Genomic DNA, 14627 nt, shown 5'->3' with positions numbered 1-14627 from the left:
TAACATAAACATAGCATGTAGTATTGCAAATATTGTATGCAATGGAACATGCTGTTTTAGCACAATAAAGAAAAAAAAAACATAATATAATATAATATAATATAATGTAATATAATATATCTGTCTCTCTGTGTGCTTGTCTACTTGTCTGCCTGCCTGTTTGTCTGTCCTTTGTTTGATTCTTCTTAGCTCTCTTTCTCTTATTTTTCATTCGTTATATCTCCTTTCAACAAAACATTTATTCTATCTTTTTTACTTTTTACTGTTTATTTTTCCTTCTGCCTCTTCATCTTCATTCTGTTTCCTTTTCGTTTTTTTATTCTTCAAATTCTATATTTGTTGGGTCTTCATTGTGTCACCTCACATCGTGTTAATCATGGACTGCGTGTAATGCATCACAATGAACTCGTGTGTACACAGTACAGATGTGCTCCACATCTGTGGAATCCTTCCCGCCAGTAACGCGATACCTACGGCCAGTGGCTGCGGGTTGGAGTTCATCTGTAATTGGCCACATAAATCACCGCATTATCTCGCAGTCCCCCGCGTTTATCTCATTCCAGGAACAAATAAATAACATCATAACGCTGTGACCTCGAGTGTGTCCCATGTCGCTCTGTGGAATTGACAAGTGACTGCCGCCGAGAGCTGGTGTTAACGACCACGATAATGAGTCGCCTTCATTTGCTCACTCAGATGCAAATGGCGGCTTTGTAATGAAGATGACTGTGTTTGCTTTCCCGTGTTATTTTCCACTGACGAAAACTGTCAATCATGTAGCTATCCATCGGACCGTGGATAGGGTTACCGAACGTGTTGTGCTATTTTTAGGCAGTGTTGAATTCAGGGATCGATAGCATAAGGAACAATAATTTAGATCTTAACCTAAGAACAGAGGTAGTCTACCTAAAAGGAAATATAAAAAAATGGGGCCAATTAAAGAAACAGAACTTTATTCGTTACTGTGTTTGTTTTATAGGAGTTAACTTAAAATGTTAAGGCCCATCCACAATGAAAATTAAACGTAGGGGAGAGTCGGGTAGTATCGGACATCGGATAATATCGGACAGTGCGTTTCTTTCATCTACCACCATATGGTAGTACCTGAATGACATGGTTACGTTTCTCTATGCGACATCACAGAAACGTAACCATGTCAATCAGGTACTATCATCGTGTAGATGAAAGAAACTCACTGTCCGATATTACGCGATGTCTGATACTACCCGACTCTCCCCTAAACGTAAACACATGAAACGTAAATGCGTATATTTCAATATCCGGTAATTTCATCACTATAGAATTTTGTTATTCTAGGTTTAATTTGAAATTCAGTAAATACAAAAATATTCTTTGTTCTTAACTTCTATGATAAATTGTCTAGCTTTCATTAATCAGGTAATCTTGCCGTACTTCAATTTTTATTGTATTTGTAATTATAAATTTAATATTAATTGTAATTTTATTCTTCATATTATAGTTGTAGTCCCCTGGTAGAGGGGCAGAGAAGGCCTGACGGCTTATCTCTAACAGGTTAAATAAATAAATACTACTACTACTAAAATTACTGGGATGTAGCCATTCACAATGAAAGATGCAGACGTAAATATTAGCCAATCAGAAAATAGAACAAGTGAAACAATGACAGCTGATTCAAAATGGCTGCTTGTAAAGTTCTCGTAGTTCTTGACTGGCAAACATTAACAAAATAGCCTACAGAATTTCCTTATAAAACAAAAAGTACTATTTCAAAGTAGGCTATTTTCTGATTCCACGACATCCATGATAGACGCAACAATAAAATAAATAACAAAATGTTGCAAAACGTTACAAAACAAAATAGGTTAATATTAATATAATTTATTAATTAACATTAATATAAAAAGCATTGTAGAAAATGAGAAATTGTCGTGCTTTTCTTCCCGTCAATTCTGAGTGGATCAAAAAAAAAAAAACGTCTATACCTGGAGTCATTAGAGGAGTTACGTTTGTAAAATATAATTTAAGTGAGACATATGTTTTGCGTGGACTTCCACAAGTATTTATCTGGTGACAAAAAACATTTCTTATTCAAATAAATTGCGCTGTCAGGAAAGTACAAACAATCGGGAAATTAAATCAGGTCTAAGTATATTTATAATCTGCGAAGTTAAATATTTGATTTAATTCTTGATTATTTAGGGCCGTATTCGTAGACATTTTTAGCGCGGGCTTCCGGTGGATGATCAGCGTTTTTCGTATTCATAAACCAGTGTTAGCGATAGGATATGATTTGAATTCTGTACTAGTAACCAGTGGATAGCCGGGGCTAGCTTAGTACGCTCGTAGCGCGTGCTGCGAAATGTCTATGAATAGCACCCCAACAGTTTTTTTGTCAGTTTTGTTATATAGACCTACTAAAAATAACAATAGTGTATAAAAACATTGAAAATAAGCAACCCTAACCATGAAAGATCCTCGTGAGAGCTGATAAGACAGCAATCTAAAACTGAAGTTACTCATATGTGTCTCAAATTGTCATGGATTAAATAGTTCTTTTTATGTATTGAACTATTCATGTAGGTGTAAAAGAAGGGACGTAAAGGAAATAAAAATATAAATAAAAAAGAGAGGAAAAAAGAATTAAAGATAGAAGCACGTGAGAAACAGGCGGGTAAAGATTGAGATAATGAAGGACTGAAAGGGATAAAAAAGGTGAAAAGTAACAACAAATCATAAGAAAGAAGGAAATAAATGAAAACGAATTGAAGGAGTACCAACCTAAACAGGAAGAAAGAAAGGAAACAGAAAAAGGAATAAAAACAAAAACGAATAAAATATATAAATGTGAAAGAAAGAAATAACAAAACTGTGAGAAAGACAAGTAAAGCAAGATTGAATTAATAAATAACTGAATAAATAAATATAGAAAGAAATAAGAACAATTAGAAAATAATATATGAAAAGGAAAGAAAGATAGGTATAAAACGTCGAAAATTAATTTTTAAAGAAAGAAGAAATAAATATAAGGACAGGAAATAAATGTAGAAGAAACGTAAGGAAAGAAAGAATATTAAAGAAAAACGAAAACAAGACAATAAGTAATAGAAAATTGAAAAAGGAAAAGAAAGAAACAGTGAAAGAAGAGGCAGAAATTAGGATAGAAAGAAACATTTAAAGAAAATTGAGGAAGACTGGAAGGAAATGAGAGACGAAGAAAAATAAAGTGAAGTATGATAGGAATAAATAAAAATAGTTCTCAGCACCCCGCCTAGTTCTCCTTGTAAACGTTACGCTGGTATAATAGCTTCTACTGCTTCAATGGTTAATCCCCTTCTGCCGGCGCGCCGACCTGAATACCGTTTACCAACCGTATAATTAACCCTTTAAACCACAGTGTGATACCACATTTAGACGAAACGCATTTATAAACCAGCTTAATTTTATAGTATTTTAGAAGTAGGCCTACATGTTTCTCAAGAGAAAAGCATACGACTACTTCTCTATCATCATCATCATCATCATCATAATCATCATCATCATCATCATCATCATCATCCCCACCGCAATTATTACCACCATCCACATGTAACACATACTGTACTCCAACCACGAGAAAGTCTCCAGGGAATGAGAGGGTGCGGGGTAATGCTGTGAATGAATGTTGATGTCATAAGATGTCATAAGGTCACACACGTGGGTACTCGTATCTCTATTGGCTAAGTCTCACAGCACAGACAATAACACTGATATACACATTTTTATACTACCCTAGTTACAAAATTAGATCACGGTTAATCTCCTGGTCTTTTAATCCCTCCATACAGGAAATAACATATGCAGGAGACCGCATGGTTTTAAACTGACGTTATAACTCTAATATTATCTATCTACTGTTCTCCAACCAGGAGAAAAACCGTGAAAGGAATGTGCTTACTATTGCGCCATCTATTGGAACGAAGTAGATAGATAATATTAGCCTACCATTACGATTGGTGTTAACATGTATAATTAACCATCCTGAAACAGTAAATAGCTTTTTTTTTAATTTTTGTTTGTATGTCTGTCTGTCTGCTTGTCTATCTGTCTGTCTGGATGTTTGTTACCTTTTCGTGCGATAATGGCTGAACCGATTTATATGGAAATTGAAATATAAATTTAGTTCATTGTAACTTAGATTTTAGGCCATATGGCATTCAAAATACTTTATTTAAAACGGAGGTTACATGGGGGCTTCAATTAAATAAATCGAAATATCTCCCTTATTATTAATTTTTGTGAAAAATGTTGCATAACAAAAGTTTCTTTAAAAATAATTTCCGATATGTTTCATTCCAAGCAAAATTTTGATGGGACCAAATTGCACCAAAACCGGATGTTCTCTGAACCAAATGATCATATTTTAATTATTTGCATGCAATATCAATTAAGAAATATGTTAAAGGAATTATCATGAGCGGTATATAATCCTCTTTGTAAATTATCCTCTGAATCGGAAATTATGACTTGATCATCGGCATAGAGTAAGGTATTTAATGTTAGAGCACTGGTTATTTTGATTCCTGATGTGTAGATTTGGTTCCATTTTAAAATAATTTCATTTATATAAATATTAAATAAAGTTGGTGATAGTGGACAACCTTGTCGAACTCCATTATTAACTAATTTTCTTTCGGATATACAGTTATTTATTTTGACACTTATTTTGCTGTCTGTGTAGATTTCTATTATATATTGTAATAGCAAATTTGGAATATTTTTATCTTGTAATATGTCGAATAAAAGGTCTCTTCGGACTTTATCAAAAGCTTTCAAAAAATCAATATAAGCTATATGGGTTTCTAAATTAAATTACCTTACGCTTACTAAACGCTTACCCTATATTACCTAATCCTGCACGAATTGTTGATGGTGGTTTCGATTTGAATTTTTAAGTGTCCTTTCTTAGAATTTTATCACGTAGCCATCTTTGTAAATTACCTTCGTTGTCAGAAATGGGCACCGTATCATCTGCATGTCTACAGGCATTTGTAACAATATTCTACGAAAAAGTTTATTGCTAGTGACCACAAACATGGCTGCTAGAGACCTCGTTCGTTTAGGTATGTCCGACGACGAACGTAAGGCTAGTAGCTGTTGCGTATGTGACGCATGTGTGCGTAAGGTGCGAGGAATAAGAAAGCAACAAGTGGTTATTGTCATTGCGTAACACTCACGTATTTGAGAATGAGTCAAGCCTTGATTGTGATGCTCGAGCAGTCCTTGCAGCATCCGCTATCGGTCGCCTCGCTTCCTATAACAATACACCATCGCCAGTTCTCAACACAGAAATACCGTACAGTACTGTATCTTAATTTCAGAGACTCCACGACACTTGACGAAAAAAATCTATTGCCTTGGTAACTGAACACAATGTATTATTCTCCAAGATCATTTCCATTAATCAGTAATTAATCCAATGGTTCACAATTTTTTCTCACTTGCGAATCTCTTGGCAGTCCAATCCTATAAGCTGTATCCTTTTCATTAGCAAAATATTTATAATTAATATACTCGTAGTTGATGTTATTTCAGTTTTGTAAGTTCTAACTACTACAAATAGAGCTCGAAAGTTGATGAAATACCATCTTTTGGAACAACTGGATAATACCCACGGCAGAGCAATATTGATAGTCGACGTTACTCCCTGGTCACCGGGCCGTACCGAGCCGTGTTAAACAGAAGACAATCGAAATGATGGTAGTAAAATTCGCGACTATATTCTTAAATAAATCACTCTATTAGTCAAGTGCAAGATTTATGCAGTACAACGACGATGTTTTCAATGCACTAAAAGAAAATGCTTATGTAGTAAGATCTTAAAGTAGATTATGACAACGAAATAAAGAGGAAAAAGGTGTGGTTCACGGAATATCATTTAAATAACGTAAAGTAAATTTCCGGTTAATGTTCACCAAAGCATTAAGTACTACATAATTATGACCGCGTTGCAGTTTTATTTTTGGCTTAGATAAAATACCTAGCCTTTTACGAAAAAAACTTTTAGGGGCCATGAAATTATTCACCGCTTTAATTATATTACCGTCTCTCAATATTACGAAACAAAAACTGTCATAAAGGCCATGACCGACTAGAAACATCGATACCGAAGAGATAAATCCATTTGGCCGTGATGAAACAAAAGAAAATGCGAGAGAGATTTTAGTTCGAGATAAAATGGACGCACCATTTTGATGACCATAGCCTACTGTTAGTAACTGGAGATCGCTTGTAAGATCTGTCTTAATCTTCTATGTAGAAATGTCGTCCAAGTAAATTGGTGGTCCAGGGAAAAATCATTGCAATAGATGAGAGTAACAGTGGTGCTATCTCTCAGTAATGTTCAGAACGAAGGAGGTAGAGAGAAAAAGAAACAAATTTCTCCTTCTAACGACACCACAGACCAAAATCATGTTCTTATGTTGGCAACATTGTGTATGTACTTAAATTTGGTGGTAAACGTAACGGCACGGTTCAAAGCTACCGTGGTAATTCTCCAGTATAGCGCATCTTTTTTTTTTTTTTTTTGAGTCAACACAGACAATGCAGGATGCAATATAAACTCATTTCTTTTCAACACGAACCAAGATAGCGTACTTTTATTTATTTATTTATTTATTTATTTATTTATTTTTTCGGTCTTTCATTATCTATAAGTCATTTTTTTGGAAATGCTCTACTTTTTGTTGAATTTTTGCCCTTTTCTGCGTTTGAACGGACTTTTTTTTTTACAATGTAGTCGTAGTCTATATTCGAGAACCTACTGCAGATTGCTTTCCCAGTTCGATTGCATCACACAGGACTTTTCCTTATGCTTACATCAACCTTGACTCCTGATCACGTGTGTTACTTGCTTCCCCCCATTCAACGCATCAGAATAAATACTGCAGTTAGCATATTATCTCACAAGTGAAGACGTAAAAATATCGAAAGTAGAGCAACCGGCGATCCGTCAAACCCTAGGCCCTACTTACTGCAATACTGAATAAGAGGTATGTCTGGGAATTTCAATTCCTGCTAATACTTAAATGTGCTTTGGCGTGATTTAAAGACATTCAATATTATTATTATTGTTATTGTTAAAATCTTGTTCATTTTTTTTTTTTAATTTTAATGCAATATTTTCAGAAATTTAAGGTAATTTTATAGGCAATTTTTCTGTAATTTTTAGGTCATCAACTTCCGAGCCCTAAATAAATAAACGACCCAATCAAATTGAACTAAAAGTAGCTAAAAAAAAGTCCCGGCGCTTACCTATCGAGATACGCGTATACCCCAAGTCGGGAACTACTGCATTAATCGTCAGTAGCATTCGAGAATAGAGAGAATTATTTATTTATTATGTTGGCTATACGTTTCCCATTGTGATTGCTCATATCCTCTTTCCTTTGTTTTCTCTGTACGTCATAATATTATGTTTACGTTTACTTTTTTAATCGGTTATTTAACGACGATGTAGAAGCCGTTCCACGGTGGTTGAAGCATGACCTTGGATGCGCTGTGAACGAAAATGCGTCTACTCCATAAGATTTCCACGTGCTGCCACTCACATAACCTCAGCGATATGACAAGGTCATGCTTCAACTACGGTATAACGGCTTCTATCAATAACGACGTTATCTGGTGATAGGGGATGGTATTTGGTGACACGAGACCAATGATATCTTTCCTACATTAGCTTCGTTAGAAACAGCCTTTTCATTATCCTTTCCGCGGGAGCTCTTAAAACATGCCAAATCTATAGCAGTCTTCTTGATTTAATTCCGGCCACAATATTACCCCATCCCTGGAAGCAATAGGTTGGCTTAAACTAGATAAGAAAAGAAATTTACATTCACTTCTCTTTCTCTTCGAAATCTTGAACTCTTCTATTCCTTCGTACCTGTCGTCTCGCTTCACTTACCTTTCTTCCCACCACAATCTGAACACACGCTCTCGCCATGAAACAATACTAACAATACCATCCCATCGCACCTCCTCATACTCATCCTCTTTCACAATAGCCCTGCCAAGACTCTGGAACTCGCTACCTGCTAGCATCAGGGACTGTCGAAATAAAATTCAATTCAAACGCAAACTTACTAGGCACTTGGTCAGTAATTGAGACTCGTTCAGACATGGTTTCTTGTAAATAGTTCTTTTAATCTACCACAAAATATCTCAATATCCGGTAATTTCATCACTATAGAATTTTGTTCTTGTAGGTTTAATTTGTAATTTAGTAAATACAAACATATTCTTTGTTCTTAACTTCTATGATAAAATGTCTAGCTTTCATTAATCAGGTATTCTTGTCGTACTTTAATTTTTATTGTAATTGTAATTGTAAATTTAATATTAATTGTAATCTTATTGTTCATGTTATAGTTGTAATCCCCTGGTAGAGGGGCAGAGAAGGCCTGACGGCCTTATCTCTACCAGGTTAAATAAATAAATCTAAATCTAAATCTAAATCTAAATAAGGTTAATTTTTTTAATACGTAGTTTCCTCCATTCCAAATTAGGCGCATCGCGAAATGCTACCAATATTATTTGTAATTGTAATTGTATTCTTAATATTGTAGTTGTAATCCTCTGGTAGAGGGGAAGAGAAGGCCTGATGGCTTTATCTCTACCAGATTAAATAAATAAATAAATATTTTTCCAATAATTTCTATTTTAAGAACTTCTTATATATTCTCATCGAATTTTGTGAGTGCTCATGTCTCATTGGCATAAATTAGAAGTACGTGGTTTAATGATCGGAGCGAGGGGCACCATCCCACGATCAACTGTAAACACTATCAAAACATTTGGAATCCATGACATCATTCCAAAAATAATTACTTCAACCATTAAAGGGTCTGTGGCAATTCTGAAAAATCATTTATACGGAATATCATAATACCCCCCCCCCTTTTCTATTCGTTAGTGTGTGATTGTTACATATATATGTACAAATTTATTATTTCTTAAACTTAAGCTCCTAGTTCACATTTCAATTTGGCTCATCTATCTTACTGTAATCATTACTATTCTTATATGTGTGTTATTCTGTGTTTTTGGCAACCCAGGATGCCTGGGCAGACTATTTCTTGAAATAAATTATATATGTGTATGTAACATTTTTGTTTTGAAATAATTATAAGTAACCTGCGGATTTATGCCTATATGCCTATTTTAATCCTTAACCTGAAGACGCAAGGTTTTAGGTTACATATCCATTTTAAGGCATTGTGAGTATTATATGCGAATTCCATAGTGCCTATAATTGCCTATTTCACTAGTAAATGCCTATTTGCTTTTAAATGCCTAAAAGTTTCCTAAATATCCGTATTATGTATTATATTTGAATTTATTGACTATTCTATCGATTTTTTTAATCTGTAAGTTGTTTGTTTTTTATCCAGTAGCAAATATTATCCTGGAAAACCCAAAGCTAACATCTGATCTTGCTTTCATCAAAGCAAACTTTGGAAAGCTGCCTGCTTACATAACGAAACTGGAAACGAGGAGTATTCCACTCCACAATAACTTATGAAGAAAGTAGAAACTATTTTTAAAGAAATACCAAGCGATGTGAGGGAAACAATGAGAAATAAGTATTTAAAAATTGTGAAAAGAAATTCTGGTTGGTAGCAAGTGTTATTGCTGATTGGAAATTACATTGACATTACTGTGTTCCCACTGGTTTGGTCCCCAGCTGGGATTGGATCCCTGAAGTATTGCCCCCATCACTTCATGTGAAGTGGAGAGAAGTTTCTCCCAATTTAAGAACATTCTTACAGACAACAGACATCAGTTCTCATTACAACATTTGGAGGAATATTCAGTTATTCACTGCCATAATGGCATTACTATGAACATTAGTGTATAATGCTACGCTATGGTCTTGTTAGCCATTCAGAATTAGAAATTGTTAGTGCCTTTTTAAATCCCTATTTTAGAATTTTGAATACCTATTTTGCCTGCCTATTTCAACTGTTTTTAGTGCCTAAAAATCCGCAGCTTAATCATAAGCAATGATTACGATAGTAATAGTATCAGCGGCAATGATGATGATAATAATAATAATAATAATAATAATAAGAAGAAGAAGAATCCTGACACTAAATGGTCGTACGCTGGGATCCTGTGATGTGGGGTCGCCACTATTCCGAGCCTCCAACTAGAAAATAATAATAATAATAATAATAATAATAATAATAATAATAATAATAATGGCTTTATTTAACCTGACAGAGTTAAGGCCGTAAGGCCTTCTCTTACACTCAACCAGGATTAAAACTTGCTTACACAGTTGAACATAAAACTGGATCGGAATTAAGTAATTACATACTGATACAATTTAGGTACATAATGAGATCAAAAGAGGTAGTTACATAAAATTTACCTCATAAAATAAAAATAAACATAGTGAAATACATATTAATGTTGTTAGAATCAAATACGAATCACATAAAATCAGAAGCCGATAATTCAATAAAAGAAATGTACACAGTAAAAATAAAAATAAACACATTAGTATACATATTAGTATTAGATTACAATTAAGTAAGATTTACATAATTAAACCAGAAACCGACAATTGAATAAAATGTACACAAAAATAAATTAATAATAAAGAACAACAACACAGTGGGATACATATTGGCGTTAAGTGATAAATAAACACGATTTAGATAATAAAAATAAGAAAACAAATTAAAAATAAATGCAGTGGAACACATTCCATTAAATATTTTCAACGTGTTAGGTGCGGCAACTCATCATAAGATATTTTTCTAATTTACATTTAAAGGAAATTAAAGTTCGGCAGCCCTTGACTTCAGGCGGCAGAAAATTCCAGTGACGAGAAGTAGCAACAGTGAAAGATGAAGAATAAAGAAATGATGTGTGCAGTGGTATTTCTAGCGTGTTATCATATTGTGACCGAGTATTTAAGTTATGATACCGAGAAATACTGTGGAAACGGACAGACAAGTAAGAGGGAGCAGAGGTGTGCAAAATTCGGTATAAGAGAGAAAGGGAATATAACTTTCTCCTCTCATTTAACTTGAGCCAAATTAATTTATCGAAAGAAAGCGAAATGTGATCGTAGTAGCGGACATTACAAATGAAACGAACACGAAAATCACTTTCATAATGGACATGTTCCAAACTAGGTTCGAACACACGACCGTTTATTCCAGAGTGTAAGCTATTTTCATCACGTCTTATTTAATACACCAACATGGAGACATGTACATACAAATTAAGGAGAGGCAAGGCCCCAGACAAGGACGGAATAACTTACGTATCTGACTTGAAATCCATCTCCATGTAAAGGTATATTGAGTTGCATAGCCATAAGGCGCTTAGGACGTGAGCGTGTCCGTAAAACAACTAGAGGCGACGTAACAATGCTTTTTACAGCACAAGTACACCCAGAACGAAAAGTCCCCGATTCAATTACCCAAACGTGCAAGTCTTTGAACCACAACAGAAGCTCGAAACAACTCCAGCTGTAGCCAGCGGCTATTTCTTATATTTTATCCCGGTTTTTCTTCTGATATAAAAAAGTTAATTATGACATAAGAAGACAGTTTAAACATGGGGACCCCAGTAATAGCGTGGATAAAATGAGGCCTAGATCCTTCCTCTCGGATCCGGTAGGTCTTGTTTGTGTGTTGGAATTTTAGTCGGCTGTGTGTGTTGAATCGCTTTGGTGCTTCTCTTTCTTCCTTCTCTTCTTCTTCATCTTCGCGTCTTCCTTCTCGCTCCCTCGCACGGTGGACCTGCAAGAAGGAGAATAGATTAGGACGGGGACCAACAAGCGCAGGCTAGACTGAGAGCGAGGAGAGAGAAAGAGAAGGCAGTTAGATGGGTTGGGATGGCTGGCTGGCGGGTGGGTTGGCCCCAGTTGGGGGGCTGCGGGGCAGAGGGGTCAGGAATTACTAGCCCCGATCCAGAGGAAGAGCCAGTTTTCAAGTTTAGTTGAGTTGTAAAGTCGGGCTGTCAACCCGGCCAACAGCGCTAGCTTCTGCGAGTGCGTCAAGCTCTGGAAACAGTTGACAATCGCACTATCGACTATTGTTGTCTGTTACTCATTTGTTTCACGTTTGTGCCGTGTTTACGCGGGCTGAATTATGTGACTGTTTGTTAGCAAGCCTATAAATAGAAAACGTCTTAGAAAAGAAAAGAAAATAGTGTTTAATTTTTGGTTTTACTCGGAATGCGAAGATAATGTAATTTGGTGTTGTGTGTTATAGTTCACTGACATGTTTTATTGTGAGGTGCACGCTTTCAAGATCATGGCAACGTCACCGATCAATGATATCTTCATATCTAGGAGTAACCCACCTTGAGCGAAAAGAGATAGTTGCTACAGTCTCCGTCTTTCTCTTGCATAACTAGCGGGCCGAAACACGTGTCTACCGTTGAATAATGAAGACATTACGATGGAACTTGTTATTGTACGTAGCTCGAGAACTTGCAATTCGGTGAAACTAAAACAGACATAACCTGCACGAGTGATTGAAGCCGTGTTTCTGTACTTATATCATCCGCGTGACAAATAAAACGAAATGGAAGCTAATCCCACTTTCCGTACTGTTTATTTTAAAACAAAACAAACCAAAAGAGAACTCCACACTGCAACAAACATCAAAACAGCCCAGTAAAATACATTTTTAACTTATTATTTTCGTTGTAAGACGCCGGGCAAGCTGCAAAATGACTTGTAACACCTGTCATCTGCACCTATTTGTCACTGAGAGACGGACATGGCATTGGGATGTTTAGCCCTGTGACAGTGTTGTTGAGAAGCGATTCTGGACTCAGTGAGATAATATTTTTTAATTTTAATGATAATGCCCGAGAAAGAGGCGTCGTTCCATCATGTGCATTCTCCGGCTTCCGCAGGCTTACCGCTCCAGTTCCCGTCGGCGTTTGCTGCGTTCCACGCACCCCTGCCAGTGGACCAGCGCACTCACGAGGGGCGCTACATCTGGGACCCTGCGTCGGGGCGCGTCGTGCACCCGGGAACTCCCACAGGCGCCTTCCACCACCCTGCCACCCATGGGTGAGTACAGTCATACTTCATCTTGCATGAACTGAGATCTTGGACTGTGTGTATGTTTTGTTTATTTCAGTGGCTCGATTTGTTTTAATAGTTGAATATTTACAATGACTAAATATCTAAACTATTCATGGCGATATTCCAATGTCGCATTGCACAAATATTGCTGTTAAAAGCCGCAGTAATTATAGACCATTTATTGTCACACAACACAAGTCTTAAAATACACGGGAACATTGTAGAACATGGATTGCACCTACCAAATTATGTCTTAAAATACTAAAAAGAGCAGATTTGTCTGCGTTTGTCATTATATTTATGAAAAGGCACTTTTCAGTGCCAATACAGTAATTTATTTTGTGTGCACAAGGTTGGAATTTTGAAGTACGAGGGAAAGGGTCCAATCCATGTTCTGGAGTTTGTCCCATTTCTTATTTGTTATACTACTAATTTCAATAAGTTTGATTTGTTTGTTTTTGTTTTATTGATTGTAATGTTTTAAATGAATTACAATTATACTGAAATATTTTTGGGGGTTAAATACAATTCTATGGAATGAAAGTAAGGAAGAGAATTCTATCCTGACTTCTCAAAATAGTGATAAATACTAAATGCCACCAATACTTAACTTTCTCCCTTTCCTTTACATTTTTCAATTTTTAAAATCGATTTTCAATCAGCGATAGAATACGAAATTAATTAAAAACGCCAAATTTGTTCATTTTCCAATGAGTTTGAAAAAACTTATTATTTTATTTAATGCATGTTTTATTAAGGGGTTAGGTACAGCTTACAGCAGTAAAAGTTTTGGAAATATTCAACATTTTTTCCTTCTATTATTGTATCTTGTACAATAATGAAAATTGGTACGTGTAAAACACAAATATTACTTTTAAAGAGCGCAGTAATTACAGACCAATTCTTGCCAGACAATACAATTCTTAAAATACACAAACATTTGCGATTAAGGTTGAGTTTTCCGACATCAGATTATTTGTCTCCTTATTAGTTCAGTTTTAATTTCTTGTCTGTTATACTACTGGTTTCAATGAGTTTGATTTGTTTGTTTTTGTCTTATTAATTGCAGTCATAAATTTTTTAAAGGAATTAAAATTATACTGAAATATTTTTGGGGGGTAAATACAATTCTATGGAATGAAAGTAAGGAAGAGAATTCTATTCTGACTTCTCAAAATAGTGATAAATACGAAATGCCACCAATACTTTACTTTCTCCCTTTCCTTCACATTTTATTTATTTATTTATTTATTTATTTATTTATTTATTTACTTATTTACTTATTTATTTATTTATTTATTTATTTATTTATTTTTCACAGTTTACCCAACAACAATAAGGGTAAACTACTTACAAATAACAAAAAGGTAGTAATTAAAAAAAAACTTATACAAAATAAACTAAACTAAATTGCATATAGATTGGGCTTTTTGTACTGTGGCAGATACAAATGTACTTCTAGAACTAAAAATATCAGAATTGTTAAAATACTTATTATAATAGTAACAACTTCTATATATGGTATTGTTTGTACTGTAATTTGTCCGGAACA

The 14627-nt window shown here is 35.0% G+C and overlaps 1 protein-coding gene across 1 annotated transcript in view; it reads left to right on the top strand.

Moving 5' to 3' along the window:
• Positions 1–14627, top strand: part of ci (cubitus interruptus) — a 631597-nt gene that overhangs the window by 227999 nt on the left and 388971 nt on the right. The window contains exon 2 of the mRNA XM_069819377.1: positions 12901–13060. Coding sequence (XP_069675478.1) covers positions 12901–13060 — 160 coding nt within the window. The remainder of the gene's footprint in view (positions 1–12900; positions 13061–14627) is intronic.

The sequence above is a fragment of the Periplaneta americana genome, chromosome 2 (assembly GCF_040183065.1).
Source record: "Periplaneta americana isolate PAMFEO1 chromosome 2, P.americana_PAMFEO1_priV1, whole genome shotgun sequence".
Classification (NCBI taxonomy): Eukaryota; Metazoa; Arthropoda; class Insecta; order Blattodea; family Blattidae; genus Periplaneta; species Periplaneta americana.
Note: the sequence above shows the minus strand (reverse complement) of the source record. Positions and strands in the feature narration are given on the sequence as shown.